This window comes from Brachycentrus maculatus, unplaced genomic scaffold, assembly GCF_059751285.1.
Source record: "Brachycentrus maculatus isolate JH-2025_06_01 unplaced genomic scaffold, ASM5975128v1 h1tg000033l, whole genome shotgun sequence".
Classification (NCBI taxonomy): Eukaryota; Metazoa; Arthropoda; class Insecta; order Trichoptera; family Brachycentridae; genus Brachycentrus; species Brachycentrus maculatus.
Window position 1 is genome coordinate 297,020 of NW_028280787.1, and position 22,856 is coordinate 319,875.

Here is a 22,856-nt window from a genome sequence, read left to right on the forward strand (position 1 = left end):
TCCCATCTGTACAATGTTTGCAGGCGTCTCTTGCACTCTACCAAAAGTCAGCAAATAGAACGCTTAGAAGCGTCTCCTGCTCTCTACCAACAGTATGTAAAAGAAGTTTTTAAGCATTTCCTGCAAACAATATGTTAAGGCCCAGCATTCGTCAGTCGTATTCGTTCCACCGGAGAGGTCTCATGTCTGTTCACGCCCAATTTTTTTAAAGAATGTATAATGTATTTTTTTTGTTTTTTATAATACATGTAGAAAATATATTTTTATATTATTTTTTTCACTCCATACCTTTCAATAACTCTTTTCTTTTCGAAACGATATAATTATTTCAAAGAAAAATTTATTTTTTCAATGCAAAAAACAGTGTTTTAAGAAAAAAAACAATTACGTAAAATATTATCTGGGTTCAGAGAAAATTATGTTGCGACATATCGAATACTGGGCCTTAAGGTGGAGACTGATCGGAGCATTTCGTCGTAACGTAACGTCGTAACATCGCTCGCGGCAAGCATCACCGAGCATCCCAAACTATGGATGGAGCGCTCGGCTCGCTGTACTGACTGCCTGAATACTCGCATCGTAACGTGTTACGTTACGACCAAATGCTCCGGTCAGTCCCCACCTTTAATGATATAATCCATTCAGTGTAGGCCTTGCAAGTACCCTCTAGACGTCTGTAAATCCATCTAAATATAAATTTTCTTCCATATTTCGTAATACAAATAGCTCCCTTGGAGCAAATCCATCATAATTTAATAAAAATATCTATAATTGACATTCCGCACAAGCCAAAATTGACTATGCATCGATCTTGATATGCATTATAAAAGGGTGGAAGTGACCGTCTTGAGGCCGTGCACCAAGACGGTCGGCGGCAGCTCCTCGGTGAGACTCTTCAGCAGGCCGAGGTAGGCCACGCGCTCCGGGCACTCCCGCGCCAGCCGGGCCTCCATGGACCTCAGGTCCTCCAGCCCGTTGCAGAACTGGCGCTGCGGGCTGCCGGAGCCGTCCGGGGCTTCCAGCCCGAAGGGGTCCCGGAGTGTTCTAGAAGGGGGGTCGGAGTCGGGGTACGAAGGCTCCGGAGGCGGAGGCAGTAGCATGAATATCACGGCAGTCTCCTTGGAGTTGGCCCTGATCATCTCGTTGACTCTGCAACACGACATGAATACAGAAATGAAAGAAATTATATGTGCAATTTGTAATAAGGTATTTTTGACATCTCCATATAGATGAAGAACAATATGGAAGTCTGGGTATTTACGGGGTTACGACCGTCATAGGTTGGTTTAAGTTAATGGCGTTTAAAGCTTTCCGGCTTCAGAAGGTGAAATTTTTTAACCCTTCCCTTACGATGCTGAAAACTCCCGCACGTTCGGGTGATATGTATTTAGTACACCATATGAAAATGTGGTTTAAAAACTGGAAAAATGTGACTATTCCTGAATGTTGCTTTTATTAATAGTTCAAGTCGAAATGTAGCAATTTTGTAATTTTAGCTCTGGTATTATCTGAAAACGAGAAAAAAAATACATCGCAAATAACCGAAATCATTGGCGTGGCGACACGACCGTCGCGCAAGATGATCTGCTTGCTACTGGCGTGGTAAACACGTTACGACATGCGTGTATACTTACAAAGCATGCCACATGCGCACACACAGAAACGTTTGTGTATTGGTGATTTTATTCACAAATTATTTATTTCCCTCGCTGAAAATGAATAACTTTATATTATAATACTTTCATGTGATACATAATTATATTACGGAGGAGTACAAAAATTCTAGGCCCGTATCTATTATATTTTATGTTGATATTCTCATTTGAAAAGTCTAGTTGCAGTAAATACATATCACCGGGAGGGGAAGGTTAAATGGGCATCAATGACTAACCACAAAGTAATGCTTTAAATATGAATAATAGTGAGAATATGTCGCTCACGCCTTTTAAGAACGTCATAAATCAAAATTCGTCAATTTTCAGTTGTGCATGTTTTCGGAATGCTCAGAAAATGTACTATATCCCAGCAAAAGCGGCATACTTTTAACTTAATATTTACCCGCTACAGGGCAGAAAGAGTTGTTTTTGCATTTTGGAGAAAGGGTAGTGTCTAATTATTTTTTTAAATAAACTAAATATTTTTCAAATGGAGAAAAAACTGTCAGGTTTTACTTAAAAAGATCTGTTGCACAGTAAAAAGTTCAGTAAGTGGCTTGATATTTATTTTTAATACATTGTACTATATTTTTACACTTTAAAAACGTTCTCCTGAAAAATCAAATTTTTTGATTTATGACGTTCTTGAAAGGAGTGAGCGATGTGTCACCTTTAATGGAAAACCCTATATGTACATACCCCCGGATGTAGTTGAGAGGGATGTCATACTTGCTCCCGTCCGGAGAGCCGTCTCTCCCGGCCCACCTGAGTTCCTCCACCCGGTCCGTCCATTCATCCACCTGCAAGAGAGACAGCCGTAAACATACACAAGTCAGTGATAGTCCGATGGGGACGTGCGGTGAGTCGGGGTGGCTCCGGTTACCTGGCACACCACGGCCTGGATCCGCAGCAGCTTGAGGAGTTGCGCCAGGCGGGCTTGCGTGGGCAGCGAGGAGCGAGCCAGGCGGGCCACGGCCGCCTCCCTCTCCCCGTCGCTGCCGCTGAGTGTCCCTTCGTCGCCGGTCGATGACGTCGCGTTGGCGGAGCTGCCTGCAAATTGTCACAGTTGAAGATCAACATCTTTTTTTTTTTTGCATTTATTATTTACCTTGCTTATTATGTACATGTCCGCCTCCGTAGTGTAATGGTCAGCATGCTCGGCTACCGTTCTGTAGGTCCCGGGTTCGATTCCCAAGGGGGGTGAAATAAATACAAGTGATTTTTTCACTGTTATATTTATTCAATATTACCCTGGACTGGTACCTGAAGCGGAGGACTGATCACCTTTCCTTCATGCGTAAACGATCAAGAAAACACTTCGTTTATATGACGCAGTGCCCTATGCACCATTGGAGCGCGCTGACTATTACACTACGAAGGCGAACAACAGATTTAACATAGCCCCATAAAAATAGCCCCCCCTGGTTTAAGTGATCACTTTACACACGTGTAACATTCGGCAATTCTACCCATTATTGACAACCACACTACTCAAATTCTTAAAAGGTCTCTATATATGAACCAATTTTGAAACGTTGAGACATCTATTGGTGAGATGAAAAGAAGCTTTTTATTGAGCAGAAACTCTTTTATTAGTATATTACCAGCCTATGGCGGTCATCAGCCCCGTAAATGCCCAGACTTCCATATTCTTCTTCATCTTTGATGAGATGTCAAAAAAATAATATATACGCAGTGTTGTAACAATCGCATTTGCGTCTCAGATGGAAGAGCCATCTGTTGATAATTTTGTGAAGTAACTATAGCATCCAGTTTTTAAACAAAACCCTTCCTTGGAGGGCGTTTATGGATAGCTCTACTCACCCTGTCGCGGCGGAGTGTCGGTGAGCATGACCCTCAGCTTGAGCCGCTTCCAGCTGGTCTGCGTGCCGAGGATGCAGGCGAGCTGCAGCAGGAACAGGCCCGCCACGGAGAAGGGGTCCCCGACGCTCGGCCGGATGAAGTCCGTCAGCCAGATGTCGATGTACTTCACTCCGGATGCCCTGGACACCACATTTCATCATTCTTACCGAGAAAATAACTCGTTCTTATTCTAGATACGGCCATCCATTAATGAATTTGAAAATCTGAATTAAGACTATTATTTTTTTACAATATTTTGACTGTGTTAAATCCTTACAAATCTTTGTTCACAAGTCTGGGTTCGTTCACTTAGGAGTTATTCATGTATTGATATCTCAACATAGATGAAGAAGAATAGAAGTCTGGGTATTGACAGGGTTTACATCTTGGCGAGCAAAGGAAGACCGAGAAAAACTTGGCACGAAAGGGTATGCCAAATACATGAAAGTGGTCAGGTTAGGAGTCGTAATAATCGGCGGGTATGTATGAGGAGATGCATGAACGTGGAAGAGGCGAAGAATGTTTGCAAAGACAGGGTTGTGTGGCGTTCTATTCTCCCTGCCTACCCCTGCGGAAGCGGCGTGATGGTTAGTTGGTTAGTAAGTTATGTACAGAAAAGAAATAAGTACATTGGCGGGCTTATTTGCTACAAAGCAATATCTTCCAACCAACCAAAAACAGACGGGTTTTTCTACATCTTTAGCAATAGTACTCTTGCTTACTTTGTAATTTATTTTTTTAATGTATACGCCTTAAATGTAAGTTTGCCATGTATATATTAATTGTTTTGAATATTGAAAGCATTAACTTTGTGGATCATATTGATATATTATTTTGAGAAATAAAAAGACTTTGTTTTTTGATCCACTCACATTTTTATTCTTCTTCATCTTCTTGCTCAAAGCTGAGCGTCGTGGTCTTCTGGAATGTCAGGCACTTGGTGCACAAGTCCTCTCCATTCTTCCCGGTCCTGGGCCAACTTGATGGCAGCGTTTAGCGAGGATCCAGTTAATTCCTTTATTTGGTCTGTCCATCTTGTTGGAGACCGTCCTCTTGCCCGCTTGCCTTCAACTGTACCTGTTACTACCAGTTTTTCAAGACTCTTCTCGTTCTTTCTGGCGATATGCCCAAAGTAGGACAGAATCCTTTTCCTGCAAGTCGTGGAGAGTCTTTCTGTCACTGACAGTTCGCGGAGAATGGAGACGTTTGTGCGTCTTGCAGTCCAAGGAATGCGCAGCATCCTCCTCCAGCACCACATTTCAAACACATCCAGCATATGTCTTTCCTTTTTCCTCAGTGTCCATGTTTCCACTCCATACAGCGCAATGGAGAATACAAGAGATTTCACAAGACGGGTTTTCGTTCTCCTCAGTATGGACCGATTTTTCCATATCTTCGCCAGACTAGACATTGCTGATTTTGCCATTCCAATTCTTCTCCGGATTTCTGCTTCACAGCCTTCACAGCCACAACATTTTTATTAACCAACTAGTTTTGGCAACAACTTGTTGCCCTCTTCAGGGTTTAATTTAAGACTAATAAATAAATAAATGCCATGAAGCCCAACTGTCATGAAGCCCAACATGTTATAAATTAAACCCTGAAGAGGGCAACAGGTTGTTGCCGAAAGTTGGTTAGTAAAAATGTGAGTGGATAAAAAAAAACAGTCTTTTTATTTCTCAAAATAATATATATATTAACACGTTGTCGTCGGGAAACGGCATTTGCCGTTTTTCACAGATTGTCGGTCAACTGCGGGACGTGGCGAATGCCGTTTTTGTCGACTGTCGGTTATCGTCGGGAAACGGCAATATACGGGTTTGTTATCAGCGTGAAATAAAACGCGTTGAAGGGTAATCTGCTACCTGGGTGCTGGGCGACAGTCTGTTGACGTTATTTGAGATGCCTTGTCCGGATTGGCTAGTGTGTCGCTTGTAAAGGCATCGCCAGAAATCTAGAGTTTTTATGCGATCTCAATCTCCAGTTTAGTTTGAGTCATTTCACGTATTGGACTATTTTTCATACCGCTCGCACTGTTTTGTTTACTGTTTGGTATGTTATTATTTGAATATATTAGCATTGTATAGGGAATGATACCTCGGAGGGGAAGACTATTTTTTATAGTTTACAATGCTTCTAAAATTGTGAAATACGGAATACTTAATTAAAAATTATGATTATAATTTATTTTTGATGATCAAATGTCATAAATGATTTCTTTGAAAATTTTAATTGAAATTATTATTTGGTTTAGAAATTGTGTCAATTTTAAGAAAGCGATATATTTTTGCGCTAATCACGAAAAACGTCCGCTATAGGCTAGAGTCTATTTTTCGAAGCACCCGACTACAATGTGTTAATTATTGAATAAATTGAGTTTAATTTAATTGAATGATGGAGGAGTCACTCACCTCTCTACGAGCGCCATGTCCAGCTGGTGGAAGTGCCGGCAGACGCAGAGCCCCTTGTCCATGGCCAGCACGTCGGTGAGCAGCGCCACGTACTCCGCGGGCCCCGCCAGCACGCGCTCCGCCGGCGGAAACGCGGCCTGCAGCGCCGGGCTGTGGAACGGCGAGTCCGCCCTGCAAACGCAACACCACGCGTCACCATTCTGCCACATGTGAGCTTCTCAAAGTATACTGAATGCGCTCCGAATGCCACCTCTCTCGAACGATGTATGAAAGATATTTATATTTGATATGAAAGATATTATATATTTATAACTGCAGAAAGTTTTTTATTGTAACTGCAGACAGTTGGTAGAATTTCATTTCAAATTTTTGGGTAAAAGTAACTAACAAACTAACCATCACGCCGCTTCTCCGCAGGGGTAGGCAGAGAGAATCGAACGCCACACCACTCTGTCTTTGCAAACATTCTTCGCCTCTTCTACATTCATGCATCTCCTCATACATACCCGACGATTATTACGACTCCTGACCCGGCCGCTTTCAAGTGTTTGACATACCTGATTGTGCCAAGTTTTCCTCGGTCTTCCTCTGATTCTTTTTCCAACTCCATTTGCCTCATAAATTTGTTTCATCGTTCTTTCTTCACTCATATGTTCCACATCGCTCACTCCTTTCAAGAACGTCATAAATCAAAAATCTTCAATTTTGAGTTATGCATGTTTTCAGAATGCCTAGAAAATGTACTATATCCCAGAAAAAGAGGCATATTTTTAACTTAATATTTACCCGCTACAGGGCACAAAATGTTGTTTTTTCATTTTGAAGGAAAGGTATTGTTTAATTATTTTTCAAATAAACTAAATATTTTTCAAATGGAGAAAAAACCTTCAGGTTTTACCCAAAAAGATCTGTTGCACAGTAAAAAGTTCAATAAGTGGCTTGATATTTATTTTTCACACATTGTGTTATATTTTTAAACTTTAAAAACGTTCTCCTGAAAAATCAAGTTTTTTGATTTATGACGTTCTTGAAAGGAGTGAGCGACATGTCCAAAGCATCTCAACACACCTTTCTTAATTATATCGATAATGCTTATCTCAGCCTTACATTCTTTCCGTATTTCATCATTCGAACATCTATCAAACATCGTTTTGCTACACATTCGTCTGAGGGATCGCATTTCAACTGCATTCAGTCTTCTTTCATCCTTCTTTTGCCAACTCAATGGGTAACATATTTAAAATTAAACAAGGTCATTGGATTGAATTTTACATATATATTATATGACAATATGTGACGCGTTTTGTCTTATCATTATCAAACACTGACGAAAAATATTTATATTTATAATAAAACTGAAAAATAGTTAAAATACTTCTTTTAAATGTTCCTTTGTGTCTAATAGGAACTTATATCTTCTGCGTTTTTATATTAAACGCATCTCTCAGACGAAAAATCAGACGTCTATTATCAGAATCGGAATCAAACCCTTACCCGCACCCCAATGGTGCATAGGGCACTGCATCATATAAACGCAGTGTTATCTTAATCGTTAACACACGAAGGAAAGGTGATCAGCCCTCCGCTTCAGGTACCAGTCCGGGGTAATATTAAATAAATATTAGTGGGTAAAATCACAAATATTTATTATCGCCACCCTGGGAATTGAACCCGGGCCCTCCAGCACGGTAGCTAACCATTACGCTGCGGACGTCTATTAAACTGTTGCATTCCTATCCTGGTGCCAATGTTCAGATCAAAACTTGAGTAAATAATGTTAAAAATAAATTCTAATGTACCCGAAGCGGAGGGCTGATCACCTTTCCTTCGTGTGTTAACGATCAAGATAACACTGCGTTTATATGATGCAGTGCCCTATGCACCATTGGGGTGCGTATAAGGGTTCAAACGAATATATTAATATTTTTTCACCAGGGTCAGGTTGGCATCCTTAACCGGCGACAACTCTACCTGGAGAAGAAGTCCACGGGCGGGGCGTCGTCGTGGAAGCCCAGCATGACGGTGTTGGGCTTCATGGCCCCCAGGCCGCTCAGGTTGGCGAGCTGGCGGGCGCCCTCGCGGAAGGAGCCGGCCTGGCACAGCTCCACAAACGCCTTGATCTGCGGCCAACAACATTGATGATGACCACCTGATGATGGAATGCTTATTCCGAAACTAGCAGTCAGGAAGTAGTGTAAGTGTACAATGATGCATAGAAAGATCCACGCTTGGTTTAAGCCTGATGGATAAAGTAAGAAATGAAGATATCAGGAACATTGAAATACTGTCCTAGATATATCGCTCACTCCTTTCAACAACGTCATATTTCAAAAATCCTAAATTTTCAGTTGTGCATGTTTTCGGATTGCTCAGAAAATGTACTATATCCCAGCAAAAGCGGCATATTTTAAACTTAATATTTTATCGCTACAGGGCAGAAAGTGTTGTTTCTGCATTTTGAAGAAAAGGTATTGTTTGATTATTTTTTTTAATAAAATAAATATTTTTCAAATGGAGAAAAAACATTCAGGTTTTACCTAAAAAGATCTGTTGCACAGTAAAAAGTTCAATAAGTGGCTTGATATTTATTTTTTAATACATTTTATTATATTTTTAAACTTTAAAAACAATGTATGTATGAGGAGATGCATGAACGTGGAAGAAGCGAAGAATGTTTGCAAAGACAGAGTGGTGTGGCGTTCTATTCTCTCTGCCTACCCTGCGGGAAGCGGCGTGATGGTTAGTTAGTTAGTTATTTAGTTTTATTAAAAACAATCTCCTGAAAAATCAAGTTTTTTGATATATACTACTACTACTACTACTACAACCATCACGCCGTTTCCCCGCAGGGGTAGGCAGAGAGGATGGAAAGCCACACTCTTTTGTCCTGACATACACTCCTCGCCTCCTTCACATCCATACATCTAGTCATACATGCCCTCCGATTACGCAGACTTTTGACACCGCCAGATTTTAGATATATGACGTTTTTAAATGGAGTGAGCAATATGTATTCGTCTATATATCTTGGACAGAAGATAAAACCGGGCAAGGTGCTGCAACAACCAAGTGGACCTAACGTGTCCGAAGAACTAAAGAATTCGTCATGTAGACACTGGCCATAGTCAAGTCATCTGAATGTGTAGTTCCTGGCGAAGGGACTCATTGGTGCACCGAGTTCACGGAGCTGTCCACGGAGTTCGGAGGACAGTAGGAGTGCGTGCGGTACCTTGAGGTGGTCGACCAGCTGCAGCCAGGCGCGCAGGGGAGGCGGGGGCGCGGGCGCGGCGGGGGCGCGCGCCACGTGGCCCAGCACGAGCAGGCCGCCCTTCTTGAGCTGGTTGCAGAAGCGCGCGAGCGCGGGCGCGCCCCGCACGCTGCCCACCAGCAGCAGCACCTGCGGCCGCCAGTACTTGACGTGCTCCTTGCGCGCGTCCAGCAGCAACAGGTACTTGCGCACCTGCAATACCACACATCACAATCAACACCATACTTCAAATTATACTTAGTTACTTCAGCTTTCTTTTCATCCAATTCTGGTCCATCACTTATCGTCTCGTTCTCACTTAGTCGGCGCACGGCTGCGCGTTGGGAAGGACGTGGAATTTGTGACTCTTGAGTTGCGTACTAGGATTTCCATACAAATATGAACTGGGGTCGTTTGGTACCCCGCTTCGGATCACTTCTAATTTTTTAATGATCAGTATGGGTTACAAGGATAAAGATAGGTTGATGGGAAGTCGGTGTGACCTGGTGGAAGATGAGCGCCTGCGAGATGGAGCCCCACGGCGCGGCGGCGGCGGCAGGCGAGGCAAGGTGCAGCGCGATGACGAGGCACAGGCACAGGATGAGCGCCAGCGCGGCCAGGGCCGACGCCGCCACAAACATCATGGCCAGCGCGCCCAGCAGCCCGCACAGCGCCGAGTGCCACGAGAACCAGATGAACGTCGGTCTGAGGACGTTAATGTGAAAAACTATTGGTTAGTTGGAGAACCAGAGTAGTGTGGAGAATAGTGATTGATATGTTTGATGATGTTGGTAACGACAAAACCCGGTGACTGGTCAAATAAAATATATATGATAAAAACCTATTTATTTTTGTTCGCCTCTGTAGTGTAATGGTCAGCACGCTTGGCTACCGTACTGAAGGGCCCAGGTTCAATTCTTAGGGTGGGGTCAAATAAATATGTCAAATAGGGCAAGTAAAGTGATTTTTCACTCAAATATTTATTCAATACTACCCTGGCCTGATACCTGAAGTGGAAGGCTAATTACCTTTCCCTCGTGTGTTAAGCGATCAAGATAACACTGCATTTCTATGATGCAGTTCATAGAAATGCGGCCTGCAGGAAATGGATCATAGAAAATAGAAACCTTTGGGTGCGGATAAGGGTTAAAAGGAAAAGAAAGAATTTGTAGACAACGGACTTTGGGCTTTAAGGACACCCTCTCCCCTATTAGTGCATTGTATCGAGGTTTTACTGTATGAGAAGGTGCTGGGTACGGAGCCCACCTGAAGTTGGGCGCTCCGGCCAGTTCCAGCGCCAGGCAGGCCAGGTTGACGGCCAGGTAGGACAGCAGGAACAGGGCGCAGTTGGCGCGCGCGATGGCCGTCAGCGAGCCGCCCAGCAGCGCCACCTGCGCGCCCGCCCACGACACCACCACGCACACCGCCGCGTTGCCGCACCAACGCAGCACGCCACCTGCACGACATAACATGCTCAAATCAAACAGATGGCCACATCAGACATCCATGGACTGACGAGGTCAGCAACGTCAATGTGCTCCAAAGATCAAGAGGAGGAAGACAGTTGCTGACTGATATCAAAGGTGTCCTATCTGGGGCATGTGCTGAGAGGAGACAAGTACGAGCTATTGCACCTAATAAAGGGTTGATGAGGTGTGGGCAGAAGGCAGATCTCCTGGCTCCGGTATACTGTTTACGAGATTGGACGGAGATCAGGACCGTCTAGGTGCTGTTTAGATCTACCCGAGACAAAGACACATACTCTCGAGTGTTAGTCGGCTAAGGGGGGAGCCGACATAACACGCGAAAATGAAGAGATGCAGCATTAAACCTGGGGAAAAAAACTTTTGTTTTTTTTTCTTTGAAAGCTCCTACCACATTCCCAGGTCTGATATAGAAACTGGTATAGTCTGTTTTACATTCGGACCCATCTATTAATATTACTATAAAAAAATATTACTATGTAATACCCCCCTATCACTGTCAGCGGGGCATGTAAGTTAATACTTCTACTAACCAGTGTGTACAATCCACCACCGTGTTCTAAAAGAGACAGGGACACAGTCTCACGCATATTTTAGAATACAGTAACAATTACCAAAGATGTTGTCTTTAACGAGAGCTTCTAGCACCCTGGAGGCACCAATCATATTGGAGAGTCCAGCTGAGAATGTGGCCGTCAAGACGCCTAGAAAACAGACAAGATGGAACAATTATTAGTCAGATATTTCATTAATTTCCCATTTAGAACTAGAGTAAAAATTCTTATTTTCAATTTTAATTCTTTGCTAGGTACATTTATTATTTACCTATTATTTTTTGACATCTCATCAAAGATGAAGAAGAATATGGAAGTCTGGGCATTTACGGGGCTGACGACCGTCATAGGCTGGTTTAAGTGATCACTTTACACACGTGTAACATTCACCAATTCTACCCATTATTGACAGCCACACTACTCAAATTCTTGGAAGTTCTATATATTTGAACCAATTTAGAAACCTTGTTCATAAATCACATCTCACCAATAGATGTCTCTAGTGAAGTTCTAGTGATTCATGAACAAGGTTTCTAAATTGGTTCATATATATAGAACTTCCAAGAATTTGAGTAGTGTGGTTGTCAATAATGGGTAGAATTGGTGAATGTTACACGTGTGTAAATTGATCACTTAAACCAGCCTATGACGGTCGTCAGCCCCGTAAATGCCCAGACTTCCATATTCTTCTTCATCTTTGATGAGATGTCAAAAAATAACTCCTGTAGTTGGAGATAATCCAGATATTGTGAACAAGTATTTGGACACACTCAAAATGTTATTATTTACCTTGCTTATTATGCATGTGTAAGGTTTATTAGATCATTAAGTGTTTTTTCGTTTCTTCTAGATAATCTAGTGTGGGCCAATCAGGAACTTTTCAGCATTTACTCATTGCTGGGAGGAAACCACGCTGCACTCCTCAGGAGAAGCCGGACTGCTAACTGCCGTCAACTGGCTTTCCGTTCCACTAGAAGATGGTTTGGTATTTTGTGTCCTAGCTTGATGGACAGTTAGGATTCTAATGATAGATAGTAATGTCTCAGACGTTTCTTAAAAGTTATTAGAGAAGGTCTAATTTTACGCGGAGAGGTAATTCATTCCATAGTCTGGCCGCTTGGACAGAGAAGAAATTACTGAAGAATGATGTAATTTATCATGTCGCTCACTCCTTTCAAGAACGTCATAAATCAAAAAATCATCAATTTTCAGTTGTGCATGTTTTCGGAATGCCCAAAAAATGTACTATATCCCAGCAAAAGCGGCAAATTTTTAACTTAATATTTACCCGCTACAGGGCAGAAAGTGTTGTTTTTGCATTTTGAAGAAAAGGTATTGTTTAAGTATTTTTTGAAATTTACTTAATATTTTTCAAATGGAGAAAAAACATTCAGGTTTTATCTAAAAAGATCTGTTGCACAGTAAAAAGTTCAATAAGTGGCTTGATATTCATTTTTAACACATTGTATTATATTGCTAAACTTTAAAAACTTTCTACTGAAAAATCAAGTTTTTTGATTTATGACGTTCTTGAAAGGAGTGAGCGATGTATGATACCACCTCTCGTAAGAGGTTTCTTCTGAACTAACAAAAATCCGATGTTGGACAGGTTTCAGACTCCTGCTGTTGTTTTTGAAAGCCGAAATGGGGGCAAAGCATCAATAGTTGAGGAAAGCATATGACGGATACTGACCCACGGCTACAAAGGGCGGCCACACGTTGATGGGGAGCATGTAGATGTAGTTGTTCTGCAGCAGGTCACGCGAACACGAGGCGGCCGTCAGCAGCGACAGGCCCACGTAGGTGAGCCCAGTAAACACCAGTGCGGCGAGCGTCCCGCGGGGGATACTACGCCCCGGACTCTTCAACTCCCCTGCACAAATAAGGACCATTGTTGCGTGAACAGTCGAAAAGAAAAATTAAAGAAATATTTCACTATTTACCCTCTCTTACATTAAATAATAAATAATAAAACCTTAATCCGCTCCCCAATGGTGCATAGGGTACTGCGTCATATAAACGCAGAGTTATCTTGATCGTTTTACACATGAAGGAAAGGTGATCAGCCCTCCGCTTCAGGTACCAGTCCAGGGTAATATTGAATAAATATTACAGTGAAAAAAACACTTATATTTATTTGACCCCCGCTGGGAATCGAACCCGGGACCTCCAGAACGGTAGCCAAGCGTGCTGACCATTCACTACGGAGGCGGATAACCCTACATTAAGCCCTCATATAAGATCAAGTCCGCCTCCTTGGCGTAATGGTTAGCGTGTTTAGCTACCGTGCCGGAGGTCCCAGGTTCGATTCCCAGGGGGGGTGTAAATAAATATTAGTGATTTTACACTCTAATATTTATCCAATATTTCCCTGGACTGGTTCCTGGAGCGCAAGAGTGATCACCGGCCTTCATGTAAGTAACGATCAAGATAACACTGCGTCAAAATTATGCAGTACCCTATGTACCCGGGACATCCAGTATGGTAGCTAAAAACGCAAACCATTACACTACGGAGGCAGATGATGCATTCTAACTCTTATCGGCACTCAACGGTGCATAGGGCACTGCATCATAAAGAAGCAGTGTTATCTTGTCGTTAAATACACAAAGGAAAGATGATCAGCCTTCCGCTTCAGATACCAGTCCAGGGTAATATTAAATAAATATAAGACTGAAAAATCGCTAATATTTATTTTGACTCTCTTGAGAATCAAACCCGGGACCTCCAGCACCGTAGCCAGATACGCTAACCACCACACTACGGAGGCGGATGACGCATAATAGTAGACAAACAAAAATTGATTGGTTTGCATTCACTGACCGCTCATGTTAGCGCCGGCCATGACGCCCGTGACTCCAGAGAATAGAACGCCAAACACGGTGGCGAAGTCGACGCCCGCCCCGTCGCTGCTGTAGTCGCGCCCGTACGACGGCCACAGGTTGTCCGACAGGGTGCGGGCAGCGATTCCCGTGTAGTTGGCCATCACGGGCCCGAGGGTCCTGTTCACCAGGGTGTTGGACTCCGGGATCAGGATCTGCGGTGGAATTAGGACTTTGAATGATAATAGGGGTAAATAAAAACTTTCTCAATCCACCCATAGATGGCTCTCGTTTATTCAGTTGTGAAGAGTCATGAGATTTATTTTTTTAATTTTATTTTAATTTTAGGTACAAAGATACATTTTTTTACATTTTATTAATTATATGTATAACGGCTTTTCATGCATAGCCTGTGTTGAGCCGAAATACTTACATGTTAATACAATAGAGTTTTTTATTTATTTATTTACTTCTTTTTGTTTTTATTTAATTTTTTTATAATTGTAATTTTTTTATTAAAAAGAGAAATATTTGTGTGTTTTTCTTATTTACACAAATATTTCAATTCCATACCATTTCTGTGAGCCTAAGCGGCTCATTATTAGAAATAGGTATCAAATTGTGGTAGAGTGGGTTCAAACTGAGTAACTCTGACTCAAGAGCCCGCGACACTAACCACGGGACCACAACCCGACACATCCAATATAGAAGCATCTAGGCTTCGTGACAGACCTTCTCTTGCAAAGCAATTTTTTTTTTTAAAAACTAAGTTGTGATATTTACTGAAAATGTTAAACAAAATTTTATCCCGATTTTTCAGAGGTGCATATTTACCATATTATGGTAACACATTAACCTTTTAAACGCGTTAACTTTGTTCCTAAGAGACGCTCGTGCGCGGCTGTATTTCACCGTTTTTTAAATGATTACTTTTATCATATATTTAGTTATGAAACGATTTATTTTCCTAAACAAAAACGTTCAATGGGATTCATTGTGCCTTTTTGGTACTCTATAATACACGTGTGTCACATTATTCTTGAAATATATCGTAATATAAACAAATTAGATCGTAACATAAATAAATCAAAGCACGCATCGTGTGTCACTCTTACCCACTGGCGATGCGTAGCGTCGAGAGTGAGACAGATATAGGGCATGATTATGGCGCGGACTAATTAACGACCGCAAGAAAAATCAGAGATCTGTTGTTTTATTTATCCTTGTGATGTTACAAATTATTAGTTAGATATTTCAACAGATGTCATAAGGCCGAGGATTGACGTATTATTTTATCCAAAGTTCCACTCCATGAAAAAATCTCTCCAAGTTGAACTGAGGTTCGAAACTTGGAGCAAAGTGAAAACACAAACGCTTATGTCAGCCGCGTATGGGGCAGGTCTTGTAAAAACACATACGCTTATGCGAGCCGCGTGGATCCGGTTAAACATATTATGTTTAATATGTTACCCATAAAATGTGAGCCTACTTAACTGAGCACAGGCAATCAAAATTTGGAACAATTGTGTTATTTTTGTAAAACTAGACATTTTTTCCGCGGCACACCATATAATCACCACGGTACACCAGTGTGCTGCGGCACAATGAACTATGACACACTCAGAATGTTGTGAATGCTTTTGTCAAAATGTTATTTGCACGCATTACCTGTTTTTCTCCCGGTATGAGGAAGGACACGAGCACGCTGGCCAGCGACAGCGTCACGGCGGTCCAGATGGCCAGACTCGCTCTCGCAAAGTAGCTCGCTCCCAGCAGGTTGATGCCCAGGGCGGCCAGCGCCAGCATGGAGCCGTACAGCGCGCGCCACCAGTGCCCGTCCGGGAGGCCGTCCACCAGGTACCCTGGGGGCAAGTCAAAACATGGGGCTTATAGAACATGGGGCTTTCCAGCACATGGGGCTTTCGGAATATGGGGCATACTGAACGTGGGGCTTGCAGAATGTGGGCTTCCAGAACATAAGGAATACAGAATGTAGGGCATACAGAATGTGGGACATACAAAATATGGGGCATACAGAATGTGAGACGTACAGAAAGTAAGAATGTGGGATATATAGAACATGGGCCATACAGAACATGGGTCAAACAGAATATGAGTATACAGAGCATGAGACATACATAACATGGGTTTTACAAAACATGGGGCATACAAAATGTGAGGGAAACAGAATATAGGGCATACAGAATGTGAGACATACAGAATGTGAGGTATACAGAATGTGAGGCATACAGAACATGGGCCATACAGAAAATGGAGCACACAGAACATGGTGATTATTGAAATTAGGCATACATAACATGGGGCATACAGAACATGAGGCATACAGAACATGGGACAAAACATACAGAAAGGTATTCAGTGCTACTTAAAACAGTTATATCATTAAAAAATATCTAATCTGACTTCTATGGGGTTTGAAAGCCAGTTTTATTTGTATGCACGTTAACAGAATCATGTGGTTCTAGTAGTGAATATTGTATAGTCACCTGAGGGTCCAAAGTTCTCGATGATGCCCTCTGTACACGCCGAGAAACAGAGAGCCGAGGAGACGATGTTGGCGAAGAAAAACAGCGTTCCTATCGCTCCACCAAATTCCGGACCCAGAGATCTACTTATCATGACTGAAGGCATATGTCAAGGAAAATGTCTTGCAGAGGTAGGCAAAGAGGATGTAATGCCAGACTGCGCCTAGCATCTAGTCACACATAAGGTTACATAGATGATCCAAGGGAATTAATCAATTACATATATCGCTCACACCTTTCAACAATGTCATAAATCAAAAAACTTGATTTTCAAGAGATCGTTTTTAAAGTTTAAAAATATAATGAAATGTACTAAAAATAAATATCAAGCCACTTATCGAACTTTTTACTGTGCAACAGATCTTTTTAGGTAAAATTTGAAGGTTTTTTCTCCATTTGAAAAATATTTAGTATATTTAAAAAAAAAATTAAACAATACTTTTTCTTAAAAATGCAAAAACAACATTTTCTGCCCTGTAGCGGGTAAATATTAAGTTAAAAGTATGCCGCTTTTGCTGGGATATAGTGCATTTTCTGGGCATTCCGAAAACATGCACAATTGAAAATTGACAATTTTTTATATATGAAGTTGTGGAAAGGAGTGAGCGATATATAGGATGTAAATTAAGTGTAAATAATAGTTTGTATTAAATGTAAAATAAGCTAACTAAAGAAATAAAGTAAAAAAAATAAAAATAATATGAGGTGATGCATGAATGTGTGGGAGAGTTTGCAAAGATGTATTGGTGTGGTGTTGGTAGGTTAGTTATTGACTTTGTGTAATTGCAAATGGATACAGTAAACTCCGCCGCCTTCGATGGCCCCGTTGGTGGAGATGGCGCACACGGAGCAGACGGTGAATATGAGGATCAGGTAGGATATGCCAAACTGCATCAGCGTCACCAGGAGGCCGGCGTTGCCGATAATGAACCCTGTAACCGGACACCCGTTGATATAATAAACCAGGAATTTATTTAAAAAAATTACGTTGCAGTGCCCTATGCACCATCGGGTGCGGAAAAGGGTATAACAAAAAAATATTTAAATCTCTTCATTGTGAGTGTTGCATGTGTGTAAAGTGATCACTTAACCAGGTCATAAGCCCCGTAAATACCCGGACTTCCATTTTCATCTCTGTCTATGTTGAGATGTCAAAATAAAGGTAAAAAGAACACTGTATGGGCGCTTGTCTGCTACTTGGAATTTCACCGTCCGGCAGTCCAATTTTGAAAAATGAAAGCGACTAAAACTGTTTAGCGTGATGGAATTTATGCGAAACGTGTTCACGCAGCGATCAAGAGCTCCGATCCGAAGAAAGATGGACAAAAGCACAAGCCAATCCAAGCCAATCGTCATTATAAAACGCTAACTGATGTGTCAGACGGTAAAATTCCGTGTAGTGGACAAACGCCCTATGTGTATGCATAGTATGATGCGGTCTCCTATGCACCAGATGAGTGCGGATAAGGGTATAAAAATATTCTTTCATTCATTCAAACCCTTATCCGCACCCCAATGGTGCATAGGGCACTACATCATACAAATGCAGTGTTATCTTGATCGTCAACACATGGAGGAAAGGTGATCAGCCCTCCGCTTCAGGTACTAGTCCGGGGTAATATGGAATAAATATTAGAGTGAAAAATCACTTATATTTATTTGACCCCCCCTGGGAATCGAACCCGGGACCTCCAGAACGGCAGCCGAGCGTGCCAACCATTACACTATGGAGGCGGACAATAAAAAATAAATTAGAAAAATGTCTTACCCATCCGGATGAAGACCAGGGCGCTGAACATGGAGAGGACCACCGGGCAGAACACTCCGGCGAAGGTGCCGACCTTCTGGGCCAGTCCCTCCGTCTCGCATCGCATGTCCCCAAACTCCACATAGCCTGAAAACATTCAACAAAATCTGTTATTGACGCTTGGAGGAAAAATTTACCACGCTCAAATAAAGAAGTTTGTTCAGAAAAATGTGCGAAAAAACTATGTATGATAGATGTTCGAATAGTGAAATAAGGAAGGAATGCAAAGCTGAGATAAGCATTATCGATAAAATTAAGAAAGGTGTGTTGAGATGGTTTGGGCATGTAGAACGAATGAGTAGGTACTTTTGAATGACATTTCTTCATGTGTTCATTCTAATTTCTGTGGAATCAATTGTCAAATTTTACTCAGCAGTAATTTATTCGAAGTAAACAATGTCTAAGGCCCTGATGTGTATTTTGCCAAAAGAAAAGTAAAGAGTTCTCATATTATAGAAATGTCTCAATTGCTACTAAAAATGTTTCCTTCATTTTCATGTTTGCCAAATTCATTACGTCGAAAATATATAGAAAAAATATATTTAACCCATTGCACCACTAATAAAGATGACATTATTTGTTCAAGGAAAGAATGCAAGGCTGAGATAAGCATTATCGATAAAATTAAGAAAGGTGTGTTGAGATGGTTTAGGCATGTGGAACGTATGAGTGAGGAAAGAACGGTAAAACAAATTTATGAGGCGAATGTTAGTGGGAAAAGAAGCAGAGGAAGACCGAGAAAAACATGGCACAATCAGGTATGCCAAATACTTGAAAGTGGTCAGGTTAGGAGTCGTAATAATCGGCGGGTATGTATGAGGAGATGCATGAACGTTGAAGGTTTTTCTCCATTTGAAAAATAATTAGTATATTAGTCCGCCTCCGTAGTGTAATGGTCAGCACGCTCGGCTACCGTTCTGGAGGTCCCGGGTTCGATTCCCAAGTGGGGTAAAATAAATATTAGTGATTTTTTCACTGTAATATTTATTCAATATTACCATGGACTGGTACCTGAAGCGGAGGGCAGTTCACCTTTCCTTCATGTATAAACGATCAAGATAACACTGCGTTTATATGACACAGTGCCCTATGTACCATTTGGGTGCGGATAAGGGTTTAATTTTATATATTTAAAAAAATAATTAAACAATAACTTTTCTTCAAAATGCAAAAACAACACTTTCTGCCCTGTAATGGGTAAATATTAAGTTAAAAATATGCCGCTTTTGCCGGGATATAGTACATTTTCTGGGTATTCCGAAAACATGCGCAACTCAAAATTGTCATTTTTGATTTATGACATTCTTGAAAGGAGTGATATGTTAATAAATAAATTATCAAAGCAACAAAATAATCTATTTGTTGTATTTTTTTTTTAAATGTATTTGAATATAGGTTGTGTGAAATCGTTAACCTTATATGAAGTGATAACACAGTCTGTCACAATTGTGAGGTCATAGTGACATGTGATATCACTGTGTGTAACCTACATCAATACATTATCATACTTATTAACACAAAATTCCAGTTTTTTATTGTACACATAAAATATAATATAAAACCCTTATCCGCACCCCAATGGTGCATAGGGCACTGTGTCATATAAACGCAGTGTTATCTTGATCGTTTTACACATGAAGGAAAGGTGATCAGCCCTCCGCTTCAGGTACCAGTCCATGGTAATATTGAATAAATATTACAGTGAAAAAATCACTTATATTTATTTTACCCCCCTTGGGAATCGAACCCGAGACCTCCAGAACGGTAGCCGAGCGTGCTGACCATTACACTACGGAGGCGGACAAAATTGTATTATCAATATATAATATAAATAATATTGTATTATTGTATTATTGTACATATCAATATATAATATTAATGTCTACTTTTATTTATTGATTTGGCGTTTAATTTGTAGAACTCCATTTTAATTTATGTATTAACATTCGTTTGATAATACCCTAACAAGGCGAAACAATTGTCACAGTATAATTTTTGATGTGTTTTTGTTAATAAAATACAACTTAGTAGACTCAAAAAATCTGTATATATGAACTAATTTTAGAAACCTTGTTCTTGAATTACTAGAACTTCACTAGAGACATCTAGTGAATAATCTAATAATCTAGTTCATCTCTAGTGATTCAAGAACAAGGTTTCTAAAATTGGTTCATATATATAGAACTTCCAAGAATTTCAAAAAATCTGTGTTTGATTTAAAATTAATACATAAATGTCTACTTTTAACTTAAAATTCGTCTACGTTTAATGGTAAGCATATTTACCTACTATGCAAGCAGCCCTGGATCTAATTACTACTTACTTACGCATTATACCATTCAATTCTTGAAAAGAATAAATTCAAAGATAGCTGCCATTGAAAAAAATTCACAAGAAGAGAATTTGCGAAGCTGAAAGTTTGCCTGCTCGCATCACTTTTTAAATTCATCATCGTTTTATTGCGGTTTATCGGTTGCGCTACAAATTTGCGTAAAAAAACAAAAGAATACATCTATATTTGTCTCACCCAATGGCAGATGAACCTGTAAGGTTTCCTAATAATCTGAAAATTGAGTTGAAATATCAAAAAAATTCAAGTCTCAGAAACGCCTTTTTATGTTGCAACTAATACCCTAATAAGCAGATAAAAACACGTTTATAAATGACGAAACCATAATCAAACAAATACCGCCCATTTTAGGTTATCGCAACACAAATGTCACAATGACAGAAGAGTTGTTAGTGTTTTGTTTTCAAATTTATAAAGACCACATTTTTATGTTCCAATTATGAAATTTAATTGAAAATTTAAAATTATAAAATTTAATTAGCTAGGTACTCACCTCCATCCGCCGATCTATTGTTGGAAGGTCCTTTACTACACTTAAAAAACGACACAAAACTTGTACAGCATCCGTTTCGCCTCGTCCCTTCATCATTATTGATACTTGTGGAAGTTAAAGGGTCTAAGCCCGACATTTTGAAAATAATAAGTGTCAAACAATACAAAGGCTATCGAGTTAGCGGGACACCTCATCACTTCCTGGAATTACTCATTGCAATATTTCATTATTTACTAAAGTCAAAACTCAATGCGGTTAAATTTGTCAGTATTTATCGCAAACATACAAAATTAAAAATAGGCTTGATTCGTCTAAATGAAACGACTGAAATAAGTTTTGAATGGTGTTATTGTTCACTGATTATAAACACAGTTCGATAATACTGTTATAACACAATTCATTTCAGTTTGTTTAAGGTCAAAAGTCACCGGAAGAATAGCTCAAAACGTTTAGATTCAAGGGTTAAATTTTGAACAACTTTTAAAATTGTTAATTGTTTATTTTTATTATCTTCAACATACGATAACTTTGTCACAACTCACAACTGTCAAACAAGGACTAATTTCTGTTTCCGAATAGCGAATACTGCACAGATTTCTGTGGTGATAACGTTTGGATGAATCATGCGATAAGGTTGATCAGACAGGGGTTTTCAAGTAAAATAACAATGCCAATGAATTAATTTATTATAAACAAGGTTCTCTTCCGTAGTGTAGAGGTTATCACGTACACAGTGAGGTCTCATGTTCGATTCCCCGGGGTAAACATATTTAAAATATTTATAAATACCTATTTAGATATATTCGTCCACAATTTTAATAATTTATTTGTTTACTTGTAGTGGTTTGGCTCAAATTGTTATTCTTAGGAATAAATTTCCATTTTAATTCACTGATCTAAAGATCCAGGTTTCAAGTATACGTGCATAAAGCTTGGATTCGATTTCCGATGCTTGTATTGTCAACAAGACATCCAAAGTTATTGTCGATCTTATTTTAATAACTGAGAAAACACTTTTTATGTTATAAAGTAGTACATTTTTTTTGGTATTTTGCGTAGATACTGTGGTAAAATATACCAAAACTGTTTATGTTATTGACATATTATGATACAGTTAAAGTTAATTATACACATATGCAAACAAGAATCATATGCCCTCTGCTATATTCGTATGGATAACGTATTGTAAGAGTCTCCAAAAGTATCATACGATTAAAAATTAAACCCTTTGTGAAGTTAACGACTACAGTACTGGGTATAATACAAGTATTCTTGAGGTAAAATTATCCTAAAAATATCATTTTTGTTATTATGTATGTACCCTCTGCTTCTAAAATGTGCTAATTTTGTATGTATTTATTGGCAGAACTAGCACATTTTCTGCTTTGTATTCATAATAAAACATCTTAATTGACTTTAATATTTTATCTCTAACTTACTTTTATTAGATTTCAAACTTAAGTTGTGGTTAATGCGTTATTGGGTATGTTGAATATATGCATAGGAATGTCATGAACACATAGCTGAGTTGCAAATATTGAAATTTGATATGTATGATATTTGAAACTAGAAATCAATTTCTCAAAGTATTTAGAACTGTTATGCCTAGGTTTAAAAAAAAGGA

At 40.1% G+C, this 22,856-nt stretch overlaps 1 protein-coding gene across 1 annotated transcript; it reads right to left on the reverse strand.

Annotated features, from left to right (window-relative positions):
* Positions 1 to 224: 224 nt before the first annotated feature.
* Positions 225 to 21,821, reverse strand: LOC148312745 (solute carrier family 12 member 9). The gene is made up of 17 exons (XM_088273724.1): positions 21,233 to 21,821; positions 18,351 to 18,476; positions 17,380 to 17,514; positions 16,544 to 16,678; positions 15,705 to 15,898; positions 14,038 to 14,251; positions 12,908 to 13,087; positions 11,275 to 11,364; positions 10,443 to 10,632; positions 9,680 to 9,881; positions 9,159 to 9,389; positions 7,901 to 8,049; positions 5,930 to 6,100; positions 3,480 to 3,658; positions 2,539 to 2,705; positions 2,355 to 2,455; positions 225 to 1,149 (listed from the first exon to the last, which is right to left on the reverse strand). Exons 1-17 carry the CDS (start codon positions 21,366 to 21,368, stop codon positions 822 to 824), a joined length of 2,928 nt encoding a protein of 975 aa, XP_088129850.1. The 5' UTR covers positions 21,369 to 21,821; the 3' UTR covers positions 225 to 821.
* Between the last annotated feature and the right edge of the window lie 1,035 nt (positions 21,822 to 22,856).